This window comes from Taudactylus pleione, unplaced genomic scaffold (genome assembly GCF_031769625.1).
Source record: "Taudactylus pleione unplaced genomic scaffold, aTauple2 ptg000157l, whole genome shotgun sequence".
Classification (NCBI taxonomy): domain Eukaryota; kingdom Metazoa; phylum Chordata; class Amphibia; order Anura; family Myobatrachidae; genus Taudactylus; species Taudactylus pleione.
Genome location: NW_028284559.1, coordinates 4,851,023 through 4,867,428, shown reverse-complemented (window position 1 = coordinate 4,867,428; position 16,406 = coordinate 4,851,023). Strand labels below are relative to the sequence as shown.

At 43.9% G+C, this 16,406-nt stretch overlaps 1 protein-coding gene across 2 annotated transcripts in view; it reads right to left on the bottom strand.

The window, feature by feature from the left end:
- Positions 1–2,708: 2,708 nt before the first annotated feature.
- MTG1 (mitochondrial ribosome associated GTPase 1) overlaps positions 2,709–16,406 on the bottom strand; it is a 46,881-nt gene continuing 33,183 nt past the window's right edge. The window contains exons 10-11 of one of the 2 annotated variants that reach the window (XM_088474974.1): positions 12,854–12,966; positions 2,709–3,073 (exon numbers count right to left, since the gene is read on the bottom strand). In XM_088474974.1, the coding sequence (XP_088331100.1) occupies positions 2,976–3,073; positions 12,854–12,966 (211 nt within the window). In that variant the 3' untranslated portion in view covers positions 2,709–2,975. The remainder of the gene's footprint in view (positions 3,074–12,853; positions 12,967–16,406) is intronic. The other variant, XM_088474973.1, reaches the window with a different exon arrangement.

The window sequence follows — 16,406 nt, the reverse complement described above, 5'->3', positions numbered from 1 at the left end:
GGAAAGCGACAGAGGGACACTGTACCTGTAGTTTCCCAGCGCAGCTCCGTGCAACATACGGGGAGGCTGTAATCTCTCCCTCCACTTCTGCCTGGTGACAGCCGGAAAGTTCCCCCGCTAGGGCTGAAGACAGAGGAGCCGCTGATCTCAGTGCTACTGGCGCTGAGTATGGGAAGGGGGGTGGTGCGGGGGCACTGTTACCGGCGGTGCTGCTACCGCCGGTAATTACAGGGACAAGGGGGCGCTACTCTCAGTGCTGCCGGCGCTGTGTATGGGAAGGGGTGCGGGCGCTGTTACTGCCGCTGGTGCCGCCTCCCCGGTGGCTCAGTCAGAGCCAGGGCCAATCAGAAACTGCCTGGTGCAGCCCGGGAGTAAAATCACACTAGAGCAGGGTAGTCTTCCCGGGACTTAAGGCCCGGGAAATACCCTGGTCGATTGCAGGGGCGGCTACCCGGGAACGTGTTCCCGGGTAGGTACCTTTCACACAGACATGAGACCCGGGAATTTTGGCCGAGGCAGGCCAAAATCCCGGGAATCTCAGTATGTCTGAAAGGGGTATAACAGGGAGAGCCCACCTAATCTTTCTGACATAAAGCCCCAGGGCAGTGGGCATTGCTAGGGACTGGAGCCCCCTGAACTCCCAATACCTGTGCCCTGGGGGGCGCCGGCAACCCGGCTACTCGCAGTCAGAGACCCGCTGGCGGTCTTCAGCTCCGATGGGTTAAGCCGCAAAAATGCTGCTCCCTGCAAGCAGGGAGCCACCTTAGCTTTCCCCCCAGTGTCCGGCTGCGACTGGGGTCCTCTTTGCTGTGGAGGACCCGGCCGAGGTCGCTGACCCGGTCGCCAGTGCCACGGACACCGGGGTGTTGGTGGAGAGGCAGGCCCTCATCGCTGCTCACTCAAATTTTAAATAAAAGTAAAAAAAATAAAATAAAAAAATTGAGGCTGCATATGCAGCTCCTGTAAAATTGTGCCCAGCTCCTGCCGATATCAAAAGCAAACTGACCTGCCTGAGGCCGAGAGCGGAGTATAGGGAGAAGGAGGCTGGGCTGCCTGGGAAGTCAAGACTAACTGTTTAGTGCCCAGTCCTTCTGCTCAGCCTATACCCCAGTGTTGTCCCAGTGTCCACTATGGAAGTGAATAAGAAATACAGATGTTTAAAGATCAGATAAACCTTAAAATCCTAATGAGGCACACAAAAGATTAAAGATCTAGGAGCTTATGTATTAATAATCTCAGAACTGCCGCAATTATTAAGGTTTCTTACGGCGGCACTGATTAAACAAGGCAGTATAAGGCAGGGCTCAACAATTTTTTGTAAAATCTAGGAGCCAGCTTAAAAGTTTACGCCATTGTCCATTACCAAAATATAAGAAAACTTGTATAAACCACCACACATGCCCCACAACCTCCCCACATACCATCAGACCACAACACATGTCTCTTCGATGGTCATCAGATTCTGCCACATGCCCATACCTGCCCCCAATTCAAAATACGCTATGCAGTTGGGCACAAATGCACATTATGCCACACAGTAAACCCAAATGCACATTATGCCACACAGTAGGACCCAAATGCACATTATGACACACACTAGGACCAAATACATATTATGCCACACACTAGGATCCACATTCTCATTATTCCACAGTAGGTCCCATAATAATAAGAAAATAGCATTTGTATTTATACAAAAGTATATGACCCAGGAGAAAGGTGCAGGGGTCTTATTAAATTACAGTGGAGTGAGGATTGCTTCTCTTTGTGTGCTACTCAGCTGCTGCAGCTCCACACACTGTAGTCCACATAATGGCCCCCACCTAGCCACGCCACTGCTCTGCACAGCTCCACACCTCTCCCCCTCCTTATAACAGACTACATTAATTTATAAAAAATGGTGTCAGAAAGTAATACACCCGGACAAACCACTCCCCACGGCCACACCACAGCTCGGCTACCCCCAGGCACAACCCCCCCAAAGTCACACAACTTCTCTGCTACACCCAAACAAACCACCCCCTGCAGCCACACCACTGCACAGCTACCACAGGACAAACCACTACCCGCAGCAACACACCACTGCTCGGTTACCTCCAACAGCTCCCTGCAGCCACGCCACTTCTCGGCTAATCTCCCATGTCATGCTCGGCTACCCCTTCTGATGCCCCCCCACTCCCGGCCACGAATAGATCCTCTTACCGGCGAGATCTATAAAGCCGAAGTTTAGAGAAGGAAGAGTCAGCTCAGCAGAATTGGTGGCTTTCACTGCATGCACTCTGCAAGTGTCTGTCCGCCACATTACAGTCACACTCTCGAATCACCGCTGGGGCTGACTAGGATCTGCTTCCTCGCACCACGAATAAAATTGTCGCCAGGTAGCAAAATCTGGTCGCCATGGCAACCTGGCCCCCGGGATTTGTTGAGCCCTGGTATAAGGAACAGACAGGAAATTATTCTCCAAGTGAAAATAATTCTGGGCAGGCGATCACATACTCTCCTCCTTTACATAGTGATCTCATGTACTGGATGGTACCCCAGTGTTCCTGAGGGTGTGTGCTGCAGCCTTCTTTCTTGCTTGTTCTCTAAGCTTTCATCCAGACATACTGTACATTTAGTTTGTAAAAAAAAGGCTCAAATGCCGATGAGCATTTTAGTTTAGAACACGTGAAGTACAACATGGAAATGGGAGTCCCTCATTTTCAACAATCCCGGATATACTAATAGGGGTAAAAAAAACTAACTATGGCCTTTTAATTGGAAGATAAACATTTTTTATATATTATTTATAAACATTTATTCATTATATATGAAAGCACTGTTGTAGATACACTGTAGCACGTATAGTCATGCCAAATCATCATCATCCTGTCCATAGCACAGGTCACATGTCCACGTAGGCACACAGATAAAGGCAGCGTACTGCACTGCCACAAACACAGGTCTTTATGCTCCATCAATCCACTTGCACAGCATCAGTCCAAAGTCACTCTACCAAGATTCCCTTTGCGGAAAGTACGAATGAAGTCATAAGCAGCGGCAGAGTAGTTTGGCACAGTGATATTCACATTTCCTATAGAAAGGCACAAATATAAAACCACTGTTGATGCATATTAAACAGGCAAATTATAACATTTTAATAAGACTGAAAATCTCATATTTTATTAATTATTACACACACATAAAAACACCTAACAATACTAGCTATTGGTGGAAGCTTGTATAACGGTCACATTATTAATTAAATTATGATTCTCTGATCGATGTAGGAAGTGACAACAGCACAAATGTTTATTATTTAAAAAAACAGAATTTGCCTCCATAGTTCTAAGTTGTCGCTAACAAGCTATCACCCAAGTACCACTTACTGCCACTTTTTCATAGCCCATTACTTTGTGCCAGATTACATTTCCTGCTTTAGACTGTAGTATATATTATACAGTATTGTTTTATGTGCTTTATTGTAGAGCAAATTTAAGCTAATTTTAAAAAGGTTTGTGCTGGTTTCAAGAATTTTTATTGTAAACATGTATTTACAAATCTGATAAATAATAATAAAAAAAGTATATATTTATGCCTACAGCATGTATTCTACTTGGCAATAGGTTGTTGCCCGGAACATTCTACGTTTAATAATTTAGATTTGTTTTCTTCTGAGCTATTTTCCTCTCTCCTCCCCCAATTCAATCATATTGTGTCTGAATTTGCGATTGCTTCCTTAGTGCAGATAGTTGGTAAATAATGAATCCGATAAATACAGGTTTATATTGATTATTAATAATTTTTTTTCTTCTATCACTTTTTTTTATGTAAACTATGTGGCTCAAAGATTCCGGGAAGTAGTTTGTGATCTTCCTGCTTTTAACAGAATTATATTTTGATGAGACAATGCTGACACTGTTGTAATGTTATTTAAGGTATTCTAACCACGTCTGTATTATATCTTTATAACATGATTGTGAAATTATAAAGCTGTAAATAACACTATAGCAGTCTTGATATTGTCCCGGTGATATAATGTGGTCGACGTATTGACTGTCAGTAGCATGAAGATGGACAACACATATGTGTCACAGAGATTGCATCTTCCTTCTCTCATTTTTCTTCCTTCCCCTTTTTCCCATACATACAATGTAGAAAAGTCAAGTTTGGTTAATGTTTTGGGTTACACATAAAAACAAGCAACCGAACATGATACAGTATATACAGAATATGATCTGAATCACAGCCAGGTATATAATTATATAAACACTAAACATAAAGCAAAAATGTAGCCCCCATAAAACAGAGGTGCCCTTCTTAAACGGAATCGGTATGGAATCCCGGCTGCCGCATGGCTGGCAGTTCGATTCCCGGCAGCGGCAGCCCGACAGATCAGCAGAGCCCGGCAGCGGAAGCCCGACAGATCAGCAGAGCCCGGCAGCGGAAGCCCGACAGCGCTGGTAATCCTGATCGTCCCTAAGGTAAGTATAAACTAACCTAACCCCCTAACCCTCCTTAGGGGTGCCTAACCCTAACCTCCCCCCCAAGTGCCTAACCCTGACCCCCTCCTTCCCCGCTGCCTAAACCTAAGTCCCCCGGGGGGGTGCCTAACCTAAGTTCCCCCCAAGGGTGCCTAACCCTAACCCTCCCACTAGCCTAACCCTAACCTTCCCGGGGGGTGCCTAGCCCTAAGTCCCCCCCGGGTGCCCTAAATCTAACCCTCCCCCCCCCCCGCGGCTGTCCGCTCGCGGCGTCGGGGAAATGACAGGCGTCTAGATATAGACCCCCGGCATTTCACCCTCGCCGGGATATGACAGTCGGGAAGCCGGCTGCCGGTTTCCCGATAGTATACCTCTTAAACTACCCTCAAAATCAAACAAGCACCCCTTATTTTGCAATATTTTAGAAATCAATAAATTATTCACACCACACAATCACCCCTTCAACAAGCAGCATGCTCTCATTTACCCAGTAACACTCTAGTTTAGACCCATTCACACCGCGTGTGAATGTGTGTCATGCCTTCAAAGTAAACGATATATATAAGTGCTTGTAGGTACTGTAAAATTCCCGTGTAATAATATGTATAGTTAAAAACAAACTATGCTGAATAACCCTCTCCTGAAATCCTGAATTAGCCATGATAACTCTCGTGGTGGGTCTGGTTGCCTGCGTGTACAGTGCCATAGCATGACCTAGAGGCACCACGTGGACAGAACTCCCTGCCTCCAATAAAAGTGACATCATGACATCACAGAACAAGCTCTGGGCATTGGCAGTGGTCACACACACCTCTTTGGGCATGTGTGATTTCCCATACAGGAATCAGCTCTGGACTGTACAGGATATAACTGGTTTACAGCATGGAGAACACTGGTGCTGGATAAGGCTTTAGGCAGGGACTAAGAGATATTCAATTAGATACGAAAAGTCGGAACATTTTCGCCTGTCTGACTTTTCGCCTCATTCGCCTAAGAGGCAAAATCATTCCATGGGCGTCCCCGCTTTTCGCCTAATTCAATTGCAAAACAGGCGAAAACGTAATTAGGCGAATGCGGAACAGGCGAAAAGTACTGAAAGAATTTGGGAAATCAGTCTGTACCCCAGAAAAAGATACATTAACATAGGGAATCAATATAGATGTGTACTAATAGCACTAATAAAACTACTTTGCATACTTAAATTGTGTAAATTGCTTGCTATTAGCATCTTTGTAAAAGTGGTGAAGAATAGCATTAAGCAGTATTTTTTGGTGAAAATAAGTAGTCCTGACAAATTTGGGGTACTTGAAAATGGGTGCTAGCATATTTATCTAAAGTGAACTTTTAAAAAACGTAATAAAATCCACCTGCTGCATGCACCTGCAATCCCAAAAACACCTGACCCATCCTTGCAGCCCTCCAAGAAGCCTATTTTGCTAGTTTTTATGCTTGACCCCCACTTTTTCCATTTTTACCGTAAAAATTACATGTCTTTTTTGGGGTGTGCTTAGGTTTTTGGTTTTTTTTTTTTTTGCAGATTTGTCCTTTGGAGGGCTGTCCCAAGGGTTCTGAGTCGTTTCTCCACGTTTGCACCCAAAATAAAGATTTTGCATTTCTTTTCACCAGCTACTGCTTGGAGAATCTTTTTTTGGAGAATTCAAGTTGCTGCTTAGGCAAAATTGTCCTGGAATTGAATTTGGCGACATTTTTTTAGGCAACATTTTCTCAAAAAAGCAGGCGAAAAAGGCTTTTCGCCTCTAATTGAATATGGCCCTAAGTTGCCATTTATTTAAATAATTTATTTTAATGTTACAATATGTAGTAGATGTATTGTACGTACAGATCTGTATGCTGGTTCTCACATAGAAGGCACACATGTGCAATACACTTTTATATAAAGCACCAACTGCCATTTGAAACCGCTGTTGCCAGACAGAAATGATAGCTTGTGACTTCATAATAAAACATGTATTACATCACACTACTCTATCAACCATTTTGCAGCTGAGGGTTCTCTCACCATTGTGATGTGGTCATTTTTTCACATTTGCGCTCGTCACATTTGAATAATATCACTGAATTTTGTTTTTTATGTGGTACTCACACACAATTTTTCCGGATGATGACAAAGCAATAAGTACCAAGGGGCCTCAACATATATTTTTTTAAAGACGCATCTTGTAGTCAGGTTGGGAAAGGTTTTCCTAAATGACAGGACCACATTATTTTTCTGTAGTGTAGTGGGTTAATGTACGATGATGAGTGTGATTACAAGATATTAGCTTTTATGTGGGACTACTCTCTTTCAAACTACGGTGCCCCCATCTATCTAGGTGGTGGGGTTGGGGAGGACAGGGGAACTTAAAAGTCCCTCCTCCCACACTTTTTATTCATTTATTTTTACGTTCTGGCATAACAGCTACAGGGGGAGCCGGCTGGTCAGTAGGACCAGTGGGGGATAGGTAAAAGCGTTTTCCGTTAGCCTCTCACTGGGAAGGGCGAGTGAGTGCAGAGGTTACAGTCTCATATTGGGCCTGATTTAGAGACGCGCACAATGCCGATGTAGTTGAGCGATTTTTTGCAACTGTCCATGCGCGAAAACACCAGAATTGGTATGGTACATGCGTTACATAGAGCGTACACACAAAAGCACTATGGCGAATGCAACGCTGACGTACGGATCAGATATGGTGTGGAGAAGTTCAGGGCGTTGGCTAGTAATGCACGTAAAAATGGTCTGTTTAATGGGAGTGTGAGTGAAAGTGACTGCGTGCACAGACGCACAGCTGCAATCATAGGAGGCCATAGTCAGCCGGATTATTGCACCTGCGATGGTGCGTCCGATAGTGGTGTCTGAAGTATTACTGCGTGTACAGACGCTGACAGTGGGCGTCTCAGTTCTTGCACATATGGACGCACAGATGTACACAAAGGAAGGAGCTTAAAGCAGCATTTGCGTAAAGTCACAGACATGGAATCGCCAATACACGCTGCTGCCTGCGCTTCTGTTCCCACCTCTGAATCAGGCCCATAAGTACAACCCACAAACTGCATGCCTTCGCAGTGACAAGTTCAACTTGTTGCTCAATTTGGGGCCGATTCTGAGTAGGACGAGGATGTGGCTGCTTCTTTTGCTGCAGTTGCGACGGTCTTCATGCTAATGCCACTACAAAGCCCTTCCCTTGTGTACATCCGTGCGTCTGTACATGCAAGGACGCCCACTGTCAGCATACCTGGAGGCTGAATTACCACCCATTATATGCTGTGTGTAAGCATGCTCGTGTGACCGTATGTGTGCAAGTATGCATATAAGAGGACAACTGGCAACTGTATGACTTTGTCCCACTCCCTCTTTGACCATTTTCAGTCTAGCTTCCGTTCTCTCCACTCCATTGAAACTGCCCTCATAAAAGTCAGCAATGACCTCCTTGCTGCCAAATCCAAGGGTCACTACTCCCTGCTCATTCTCCCCGACCTCTCTGCTGCTTTCAACACTTTGGACCACCCTCTCCGGCTGCAAATCCTTCTTTCCCTTGGTCTACGTGACACTGCCCTCTCCTGGCTATCCTCCTACCTCCCTGACCGATCCTTCTGTCTCCTCTCATGACTCCTCTTTCCCCTACAGCCTCTTACAGTAGGTGTTCCCCAAGGTTCTGTTTTCGGAACTCTCCTATTCTCACTCTATACGTCCTCACTAGGTAAACTCATCAGCTCTTTTGACCTCCATTACCATCTCTATGCTGATGATACTCAAATCTACCTTTCCTCCCCTGACCTCTCTCCTCACTCGTATCTCCAACTGTCTGTCTGCTATCCCTTCCTGGATGTCCCAGCGATTTTTTAAACTTAATATGTCCAAGACTGAGCTGATCATTTTCCCACCCTCCAACATAACCACACTTACCAACATTTCTTTATCAATTGATGGCACAACTATCTCCTCTAACCCCAAAGTGCGATGTCTTGGAGTTATTCTGGACTCCTTCAAACCACATATCCAAAATCTATCGCAGTCCTGTAGTTTGCATCTTAAAAATATTTCCAAGATTAGACCCCTCTCTCACCCAGGATGTCACTAAAACCCTCATACACTCACTGGTCATCTACAGATTGGACTACTGTAACCTCTCTCCTCTCCAGTCTATGCTCACTGCTGCTGCTCTGCTCATCTTCCTCTCCAAACACTCTGCATCTGCTTCCCCTCTCCTACAAGACCTCCACTGGCTCCCATTCATTCCAAATCTTTATAAATAAAATTCTGAAAATTGGCATGTGCATATGTAATCACCCCCTTTGCTATGAAGCCCCTCAAAAGTTCTGGTGCAACCAATACCAATTACCTTCAGAAGTCACATAATTAATGAAATGAAGTCCACCTGTGTGAAATCTAAGTGTCACATGATCTGTCAGTATAAACACTTTTTCTGAAAGGCCCCAGAGGCTGCAACACCACTAAGCAAGAGGCATCACACCATGAAGACCAAGGAGCTCTCCAAACAAGTCATGGACAAAGTTGTTGAGAAGTACAATTCTGGGTTGGATTATAAAAAAAAAATATCCAAATCTTTGATGATCCCCTGGAGCACCATCAAATCCATCATCTTCAAATGGAAAGAACATGGTACCACAACAAACCTGCCAAGAGAGGGCCGCCCACCAAAACTCACAGACCAGGCAAGGGCATTAATCAGAGAAGCAGCACAAAGACCAAAGGTAACCCTGAAGGAGAAGCAGAGTTCCACAGCAGAGACTTGTCTATCTGTGCATGTAACCACAATAAGCCGTACACTACATAGAGCTGGGCTTTATGGAAGAGTGGCCAGAAAAAAGCCATTACTTAGTGATGAAAATAAGATGACACTATTTGAGTTTGCCAAAAGGCATGTGGGCGACTCCCCAAATGGAAGGTGCTCTGGTCAGATGAGACTAAAAATCGAACTTTTCGGCCCCAAAAGAAAATGCTATGTCTGGCACAAACCCAACACATCCCATCACCCCAAGAACACCATCCCCACAGTGAAACATGGTGGTTGCAGTATCATGATGTGGGGATGTTTTTCAGCAGCAGATACTGGGAAACTGATTCGAGTCGAGGGAAAGATGGATGGTACTAAATACAGGGATATTCTTGAGCAAAACCTGTTTCAGTCTGCCTGTGATTTGAGACTGGGGAGGAGGTTCACCTTCCAGCAGGACAATGACCCGAAGCATACTGCTAAAGCAACACTCGGGTGGTTTAAGGGGAAACATTTAAATGTTTTGGAATGGCCAGTCAAAGCCCCGATCTCAATCCAATTGAGAATCTGTGGTCAGACTTGAAGATTGCTGTTCACAAGCGGAAACCATCCAACATGAAGGAGCTGGAGCAGTTTTGCCTTGAGGAATGGGCAAAAATCCCAGGGGCAAGATGTGGCAAGCTCGTAGAGACTTATCCAAAGCGACCTGCAGCTGTAATTGCCGCAAAAGGTGGCTCGACAAAGTACTGACTTTAGTTATGCACGCTGAAGTTTTATGTTATGTTGTCCTAAATGTTGTTTGATTCACAATATAAAAAAACACAACTTCACAGTTGTAGGCATGTTGTGTGAATGAAATGATGCACACCTTCAAACAATCCATTTTAATTCCAGGTTGTGAGGCAACAAAACATGAAAAATGCAAAGGGGGTGAATACTTTTGCAAGGCACTGTATATACAGACTTAAAACTTCACCTTGGCTACAGCTGTATCAGAACCAATTAGGGGTAGTTCCCCTTAAATTTTGTATTTTGGTACCTTGGATTATTAAATCTATTTACATCGATCTTGACCACTCTGTGATGTGCTGTTTGATATGATACAAGTGTTCGCTTTTTTAATATAACGTTGTGTTATTATTGTATGTACATTATTGTATGTTTATAATTTAAGTTTTTCGTTTCCTATGATTCTTTTATGACAAAACATTAAAAGTTAAGTTTTACTATCCAAAAAAGAGAGTACTTTCTTTCCCTTTTTATATATGCGAGACGGAGTAAGCCACCTAAAATAAGTGGATTTCCGCAATGCAGTACAGGTTGAGTCTCCCATATCCAAATATTCCGAAATACGGAATATTTTTAGCATTACTGAGATAGTGAAACCTTTGCTTTCTGATGGTTCAATGTACACAAAACTTTGTTTAAAGCACACAATTATAAAGATACAGTATAAAATAACCTTCAGACTGTGTGTATAAGGTGTATATGAAACACAAATTAATTTCATGCATGTACACACTTTTTTTGATGCACAAATTTTTTTAAAATATTGTATAAAATGACCTGCAGGCTGTGTGTATAAGGTCTATATAAAACAGTATTCTGTGGTTAGACTTGGGTCCCATTCCAAAGATATTTTATTATGGTATGCAAATATTCCAAAATATGGAAAATTTACCGATATCCAAAATACCCCTGGTCCCCAAGGTTTTTGAATATGGGAGACTCAACCTGTATTAAATATACAATTATTGACTCAATTATATAATTGCAACTATTAAATCGATAAGGTCCATCTATAGTTTCAAATTACACAGTAGATAATGGGATAGGGTTTACTTATTATTTCAGGATATATCTATACTCAGCAAACCAGAATACAGATCTTCCCTATATAAAGTCACAACTGACAAGATACTGTATACAAATATTGGGGTCAATCCTATTAGGAGCGAATTGCGAGATGCGATTTTCACTTCGAATTCGCATAGCGAATTCATTTTGCAATCCAATTAGCAACTCGCACTGATCAGTGAGACTGAATTCGCAACTTTTCACTCGCACCTCCCTGAGGGTGAGAGATGGAAAGGAAAATCTTTATTTCAAGGGTAAAATGTGGGGACATTGTGCTGAACCCCCTGGACACCTCCCCTAATGACCAATTAGGCAATTGGAAGTTTCTAATTAGCTTATTTAGGCCCTCATTCAGAGCCGCACGCTCTGAATGAGGGCCGGGCTCCATTTTCATGGAGCGTCCTCCTGGACGCTCGTATAGCTGTGGGTCACCACCCACAGGCTATACGAGCGTGCATTGTGATGGTCGCGATGGTCGAGACCATCGCGACCATCGAATTTGCGAGCCGGAGCCTGCGGTTGAGGTTTTCAACCGCAAGCTCCGGAGTGATTTTGGCTCTATCAGAGCCAAAATCACTCCCACTGACATCACTAGTGATGTCAGTGGGCCGGCTTCTGACGGGAGGCGTTCCCGTGGGAACGCCCCCGTCAGGGAGGCACGCCCCCGGCACGCCCACCAAAGGGGGCGTGCTGTCAATCAACATTGACAGCACGCCCCCTTTGATCGGACACAACGAGCGAAGGACTTTCCTTCGCTCGTCGCGTCTGGCGCACGCGCACGACGGAGCTCCCTCCGTCGTGCGCATGCTCAGTCCATAACATCGACCCACTTGCGAGCGGACAGCCGCTCGCGAGTGGGTCTGAATCAGGCCCTTAGTCCAATAATTACACATAAGTTTTTGAGGTAAAAAAAAAAGACCTCAAATTACTGCAAAAATCTACTTTTTCGTTAGTTTAGACACCCCAAATTTAATTACAATAATGTTTTAGTTGAAAAATAATGGTTTATCATTTTTTTTCCCATTTTTCAAGGTGATTTTTGGTATCACTTCCTACTAAAGGTTTTGCTTACTGGCTAATTCATGGACTGTTCATACTTTAATAGTGAAAATGTAAATACCTGCCCCGAACAGGGCTCATATCTGAACTCTGGGCCTGATTCATTACCCATCGCAACTGTGATTACGCACGCAATTGGCCTATTGTTGTGTTCTATGCATGCGTATGCATCGCAGGGCGCGAAGACTCCACTGAGATCGAACAGTGACTATGCAGACCCATCGCAGAGTGATTGACAGGAAGTACAGTTTGGGGGTGGTGACAGGGGGGCGGTCGGTGAAATGCAGGCGTGCCAGTGAGGTTTGAACGCCGTTACAGGGGTGTGCATAAATTAGCCATTGCGATGCCATACGCAGCTTGGGCTTTCACTGCGTGCGATGAGGTTAGTAATTCCTGAGTAAGGTCAGACCTTGTGCAAGTGTGCGTGAGGCTCCGATTGTACTCAATGTTACTGACGGTTTCGCAGTTTTGCTAAGTATTACGCATGTGTGTAAGGTAAGGTGGGCGTCCTTATGTTAGGCTGCGTATGGCACTGCGATTGCAATCATTAGTATATCTTCGCAGTGAGACTGTGTGCGTAATGCTATTGCTGAATCAGGCTCTGTGCAGATATATAAAAAACCTAACTACAGAAGGCATTCACAACTCCTCTAATAAATCATATGTTTATTTATATGTTCAAATATCTGTTTAATGTGGGTCAAAAACAGGACTTGTCTGTTATATGTATGTACTTACCAACACCAGTTATGGCCTTCACAGTCTGTCTTTTTCCCAGTTTAACAGCAATCTTCTTGAGAAGAGTTTCTATGTTTGAGCAGGGGCTGTCCAGGTCATAGTGTTCCACATACCTGATAGACACTAGCACAGTCAGTCACATTCACAGATACAGCTTTGATTACACATCACGTTGCTAAGATATCTCACAAGTTGCCTAAGTGGTTCTCTTGTTACAAAACATTGTCCGTGAAATAGCAAATTACAAAGATTATAATTATCATAAAATGAAGTAGAAATCACAGCTGTCTTGTAATACTGATATATATTTTAGGGTGTTGTGGGAGGGTTGAGAGAGGAGAGAGTAAGAAAGACTATAGGGTACAGGAGTTCGAGTTATTTGTGAGATAAGATGATGTACTTTTCAGCAGAGGGGTTATTATCGGGCAATCTCAATAGATGTGGGGCAGGTGGAACTCTGTTGAAATCGAGCCAACATAAAGGCAACTGAATTTTCACAATTGCTTACAAAAGATGAAACCATTGGCTTCCAGAAGGAAGGATTGAGGGGGTCCTTGTCTGGATCTTTGTCAGAAGCAACAGCTGCCAGCAAGAGGCAGTAGATAGAGGTCGGCAGTACTTTGGAGGGATGTCTGAGCCATACAAAGTAATAAACAAATAATATATCTTAAAATACTGAAATAATCCCACTTTAGGTATTTCTTTTGAAAGTCTACAAAAGGAGGGGGGCAATATCCGTTAGGAAGGGAGATTTGAGAATTCTCAGAAATTCACATGGATTTACCAAAGCCAGGTGGAAACACTGGGCTTCCCCAGAATGGTCCAAGGGTTAAGAGCATTGGAAATGAGATTCCATTTTTAGGTCAGTCTGTCCCAAATTTCAAGGGAGTACACTACTGTAGGAACTTGATGGAACTACTGTATGAGGACCTGCTCCTTGGAGCGACTCACAGTGCATTAAGGACAGAAACAGAATTTGTTAAATTGTATTCAATAGAGACTCAGGGATAAATCTCCTAATGCTTCTAAAAATGAAAACTTGTGGTGCTGCCCGTATCAACCAATCAGATTCTGCCTATCATTTACTAGAATGCATTAGAGAAATTATAGCTATAATCTGATTGGTTGCTAAGGTCAACACCACTTAATTTTTAGAAGATTTAGAAACTCCATTCCCCATAGTCTGGCATCAGATGAAGAGTACCACAATACACAAAGCGTGATGAGTGGCACAGAAGTGGAAATTGAAGGGAGATTAGGGCTTTTGAAGAAATTTCAAACAGGTGCACCTGGAATACATACAGCAGTCCCAGCAGAGCATTAATTTTCACTGCGTTCATCTCATGTTTAAATACCCAAGCCTAAGGGCCTGATTCAGACCTGCTTGCGAGCGCTGCGGGTCGATGGTCGGGCAGTGCGCACGTGCAGGGCTCGCAGCAAAACGGGGCTGCTGTCGATGTTGATCGAAAGCTTGCCCCGCTTTGTAGGTGGGCCGGGGGGGGGGGGGGGGGTGGCTGCACAAACGCGGGCGTTCCCAAAGGAACGCCTGCCGTTTGTGGACGGCACTACTGATATCTATTAGAGCAGAAAATTCACTGGGGCTTGCGGTGGACGAGACCCCACCACAAAGGTCTCGTCGCAAGCCCGATGGTCGCGGTAATCGCGACCATCGCCAGGCCGCCCGCACAAGCTGTGGGTGGTCACCAACAGCTATGCGAGCGGCCTGGAGGGGATTTTTTAACAATAAAATACACCCTGATTCAGAGCGAGCGCTCGCAAATAGCGAGCGCCTCTGAATCAGGCCCTAAGTTCAAATATCCAATCACAAACTAAAAATATAATCTCATAGACATACAATGAAACATCCATATGGGTACATCTCTCCACCTAGAAATAGTCTGTTCAAACATTTGCATTATAATCATCATAATTGAACCTATTAAAACCGACTTGTTATTGAAGGTAACCATAGCTGCCAAACCAATTATGTAATCAAAGCAAAATATGAGCACACACATCTCCTGGTAACCATACACTAAAGTGATAGGAGATCATTTGAAAATAGTTTAACTCTTTCACGGTAGAGGAATGGATATATATGACAAACACTGGAAATAGCATTTTAGGATTAAAGTAGGTAGAAATATGGCCACAACTATAACTTGATCACTCTAATGTAATCCACCAGAAAGGAAAACGGACAGAACACGCTGGAAGACACATTGGCAGGACCCTTGCCCTCTGCTATTTTGTGAGAAACGGGACCGCTTACTCAAGATGAGCTATTTTTATATATATACGAGCATATTATGGCGTTTTATGTTAGGGTGTAATAAAATGATGTATAAATATGCTACACTTTGCAGTATTACTTTTATCTTTTGATGGATATGAGTTTTCATGGAGTACAAAATTCTTGAACTCACCCCATGAGGCACGGATAAGTGCCATTAGCTTGTATTTCTAGTATGAAATTAGATAAGATCAAGCTATTTATTTCTGAATGTGACATTAACTTACTAATACCCCTTTTACACCGGAGCGAAAACCTTGGTTATTGCAGGGTTAACCCGGGCAGCTCCCTGGTGTAAAAGGGGAGAGGGTTGGATCGCCGGGTCGAGTGACCCGGCAATCCAACCCAGGTAACTAGCAGGGTTTAACACCGGTGTAACCCGTGAAACCCTGCTTTGAGTACAGCGCACTCCGGGTCACGATGACCTGGAGTGCACTGCTAGCCGGCTGATTGGTCCGGCTTCAGTGGCGCTTGGAGGTGACGTCATCTCCAAGCGTCCACTTTCACGCCTGGAAAGCCGGGTCTATGCAGACCCAACTGCGGTGTGAGCGGCGCCAACTCGGGAATATCCTGAGTCGGCGCCGGCTAAATTCTGGGTCTGATCCGGATAGGAACTCTGTGTACCAACTCCGGGTCATACCCGGGATTTTGGTGGAAAAGGGCTATAAGTTTATTTATAAGTACCCACCAAATTGAATCCGATATGCAGTGTTTGTTTTACGTGTGCAATTTACTTGAAGCAGTCTTTGCGCATGTTGGAGATTTGTGGAGACATTTGCATTTACTTTATTTAATTAAGACACTATGGAGGAACGATGCTGGCCTAGCAAGGAAACATCCATGAGAATGAAAGACCTATACAGATACGCAATCTTATATCATTCTATTAATATGTCTGCATTTCACTGGGAAATTAATTTAACACTTTTTTTTACATTTATTTTCATAAATACTATACTAGATGCTGCTGTCTTCTTATTTATCCTAAATCAGTGATAGGCTACCCAATACACATCAGGGGCGACAATGGGTGGCCACAAATTAATCTTAATCTCAGTAGTAATTTAAATACATTTAATCAATGAAAGAGAAACGGTTATAACATATCACCAAGTTTTGTTAAACAAAACATTACAAGCAACGTAATAACATAACAACAAAGCAGGAATAAGCTAGGGCTGTGTGTGAAGGGTTGGTGGGCCTTCGCAGATCCATCCTTGACTGGTAGAACATTAGTTATTTTGGAGAAAAAAGCAGCCA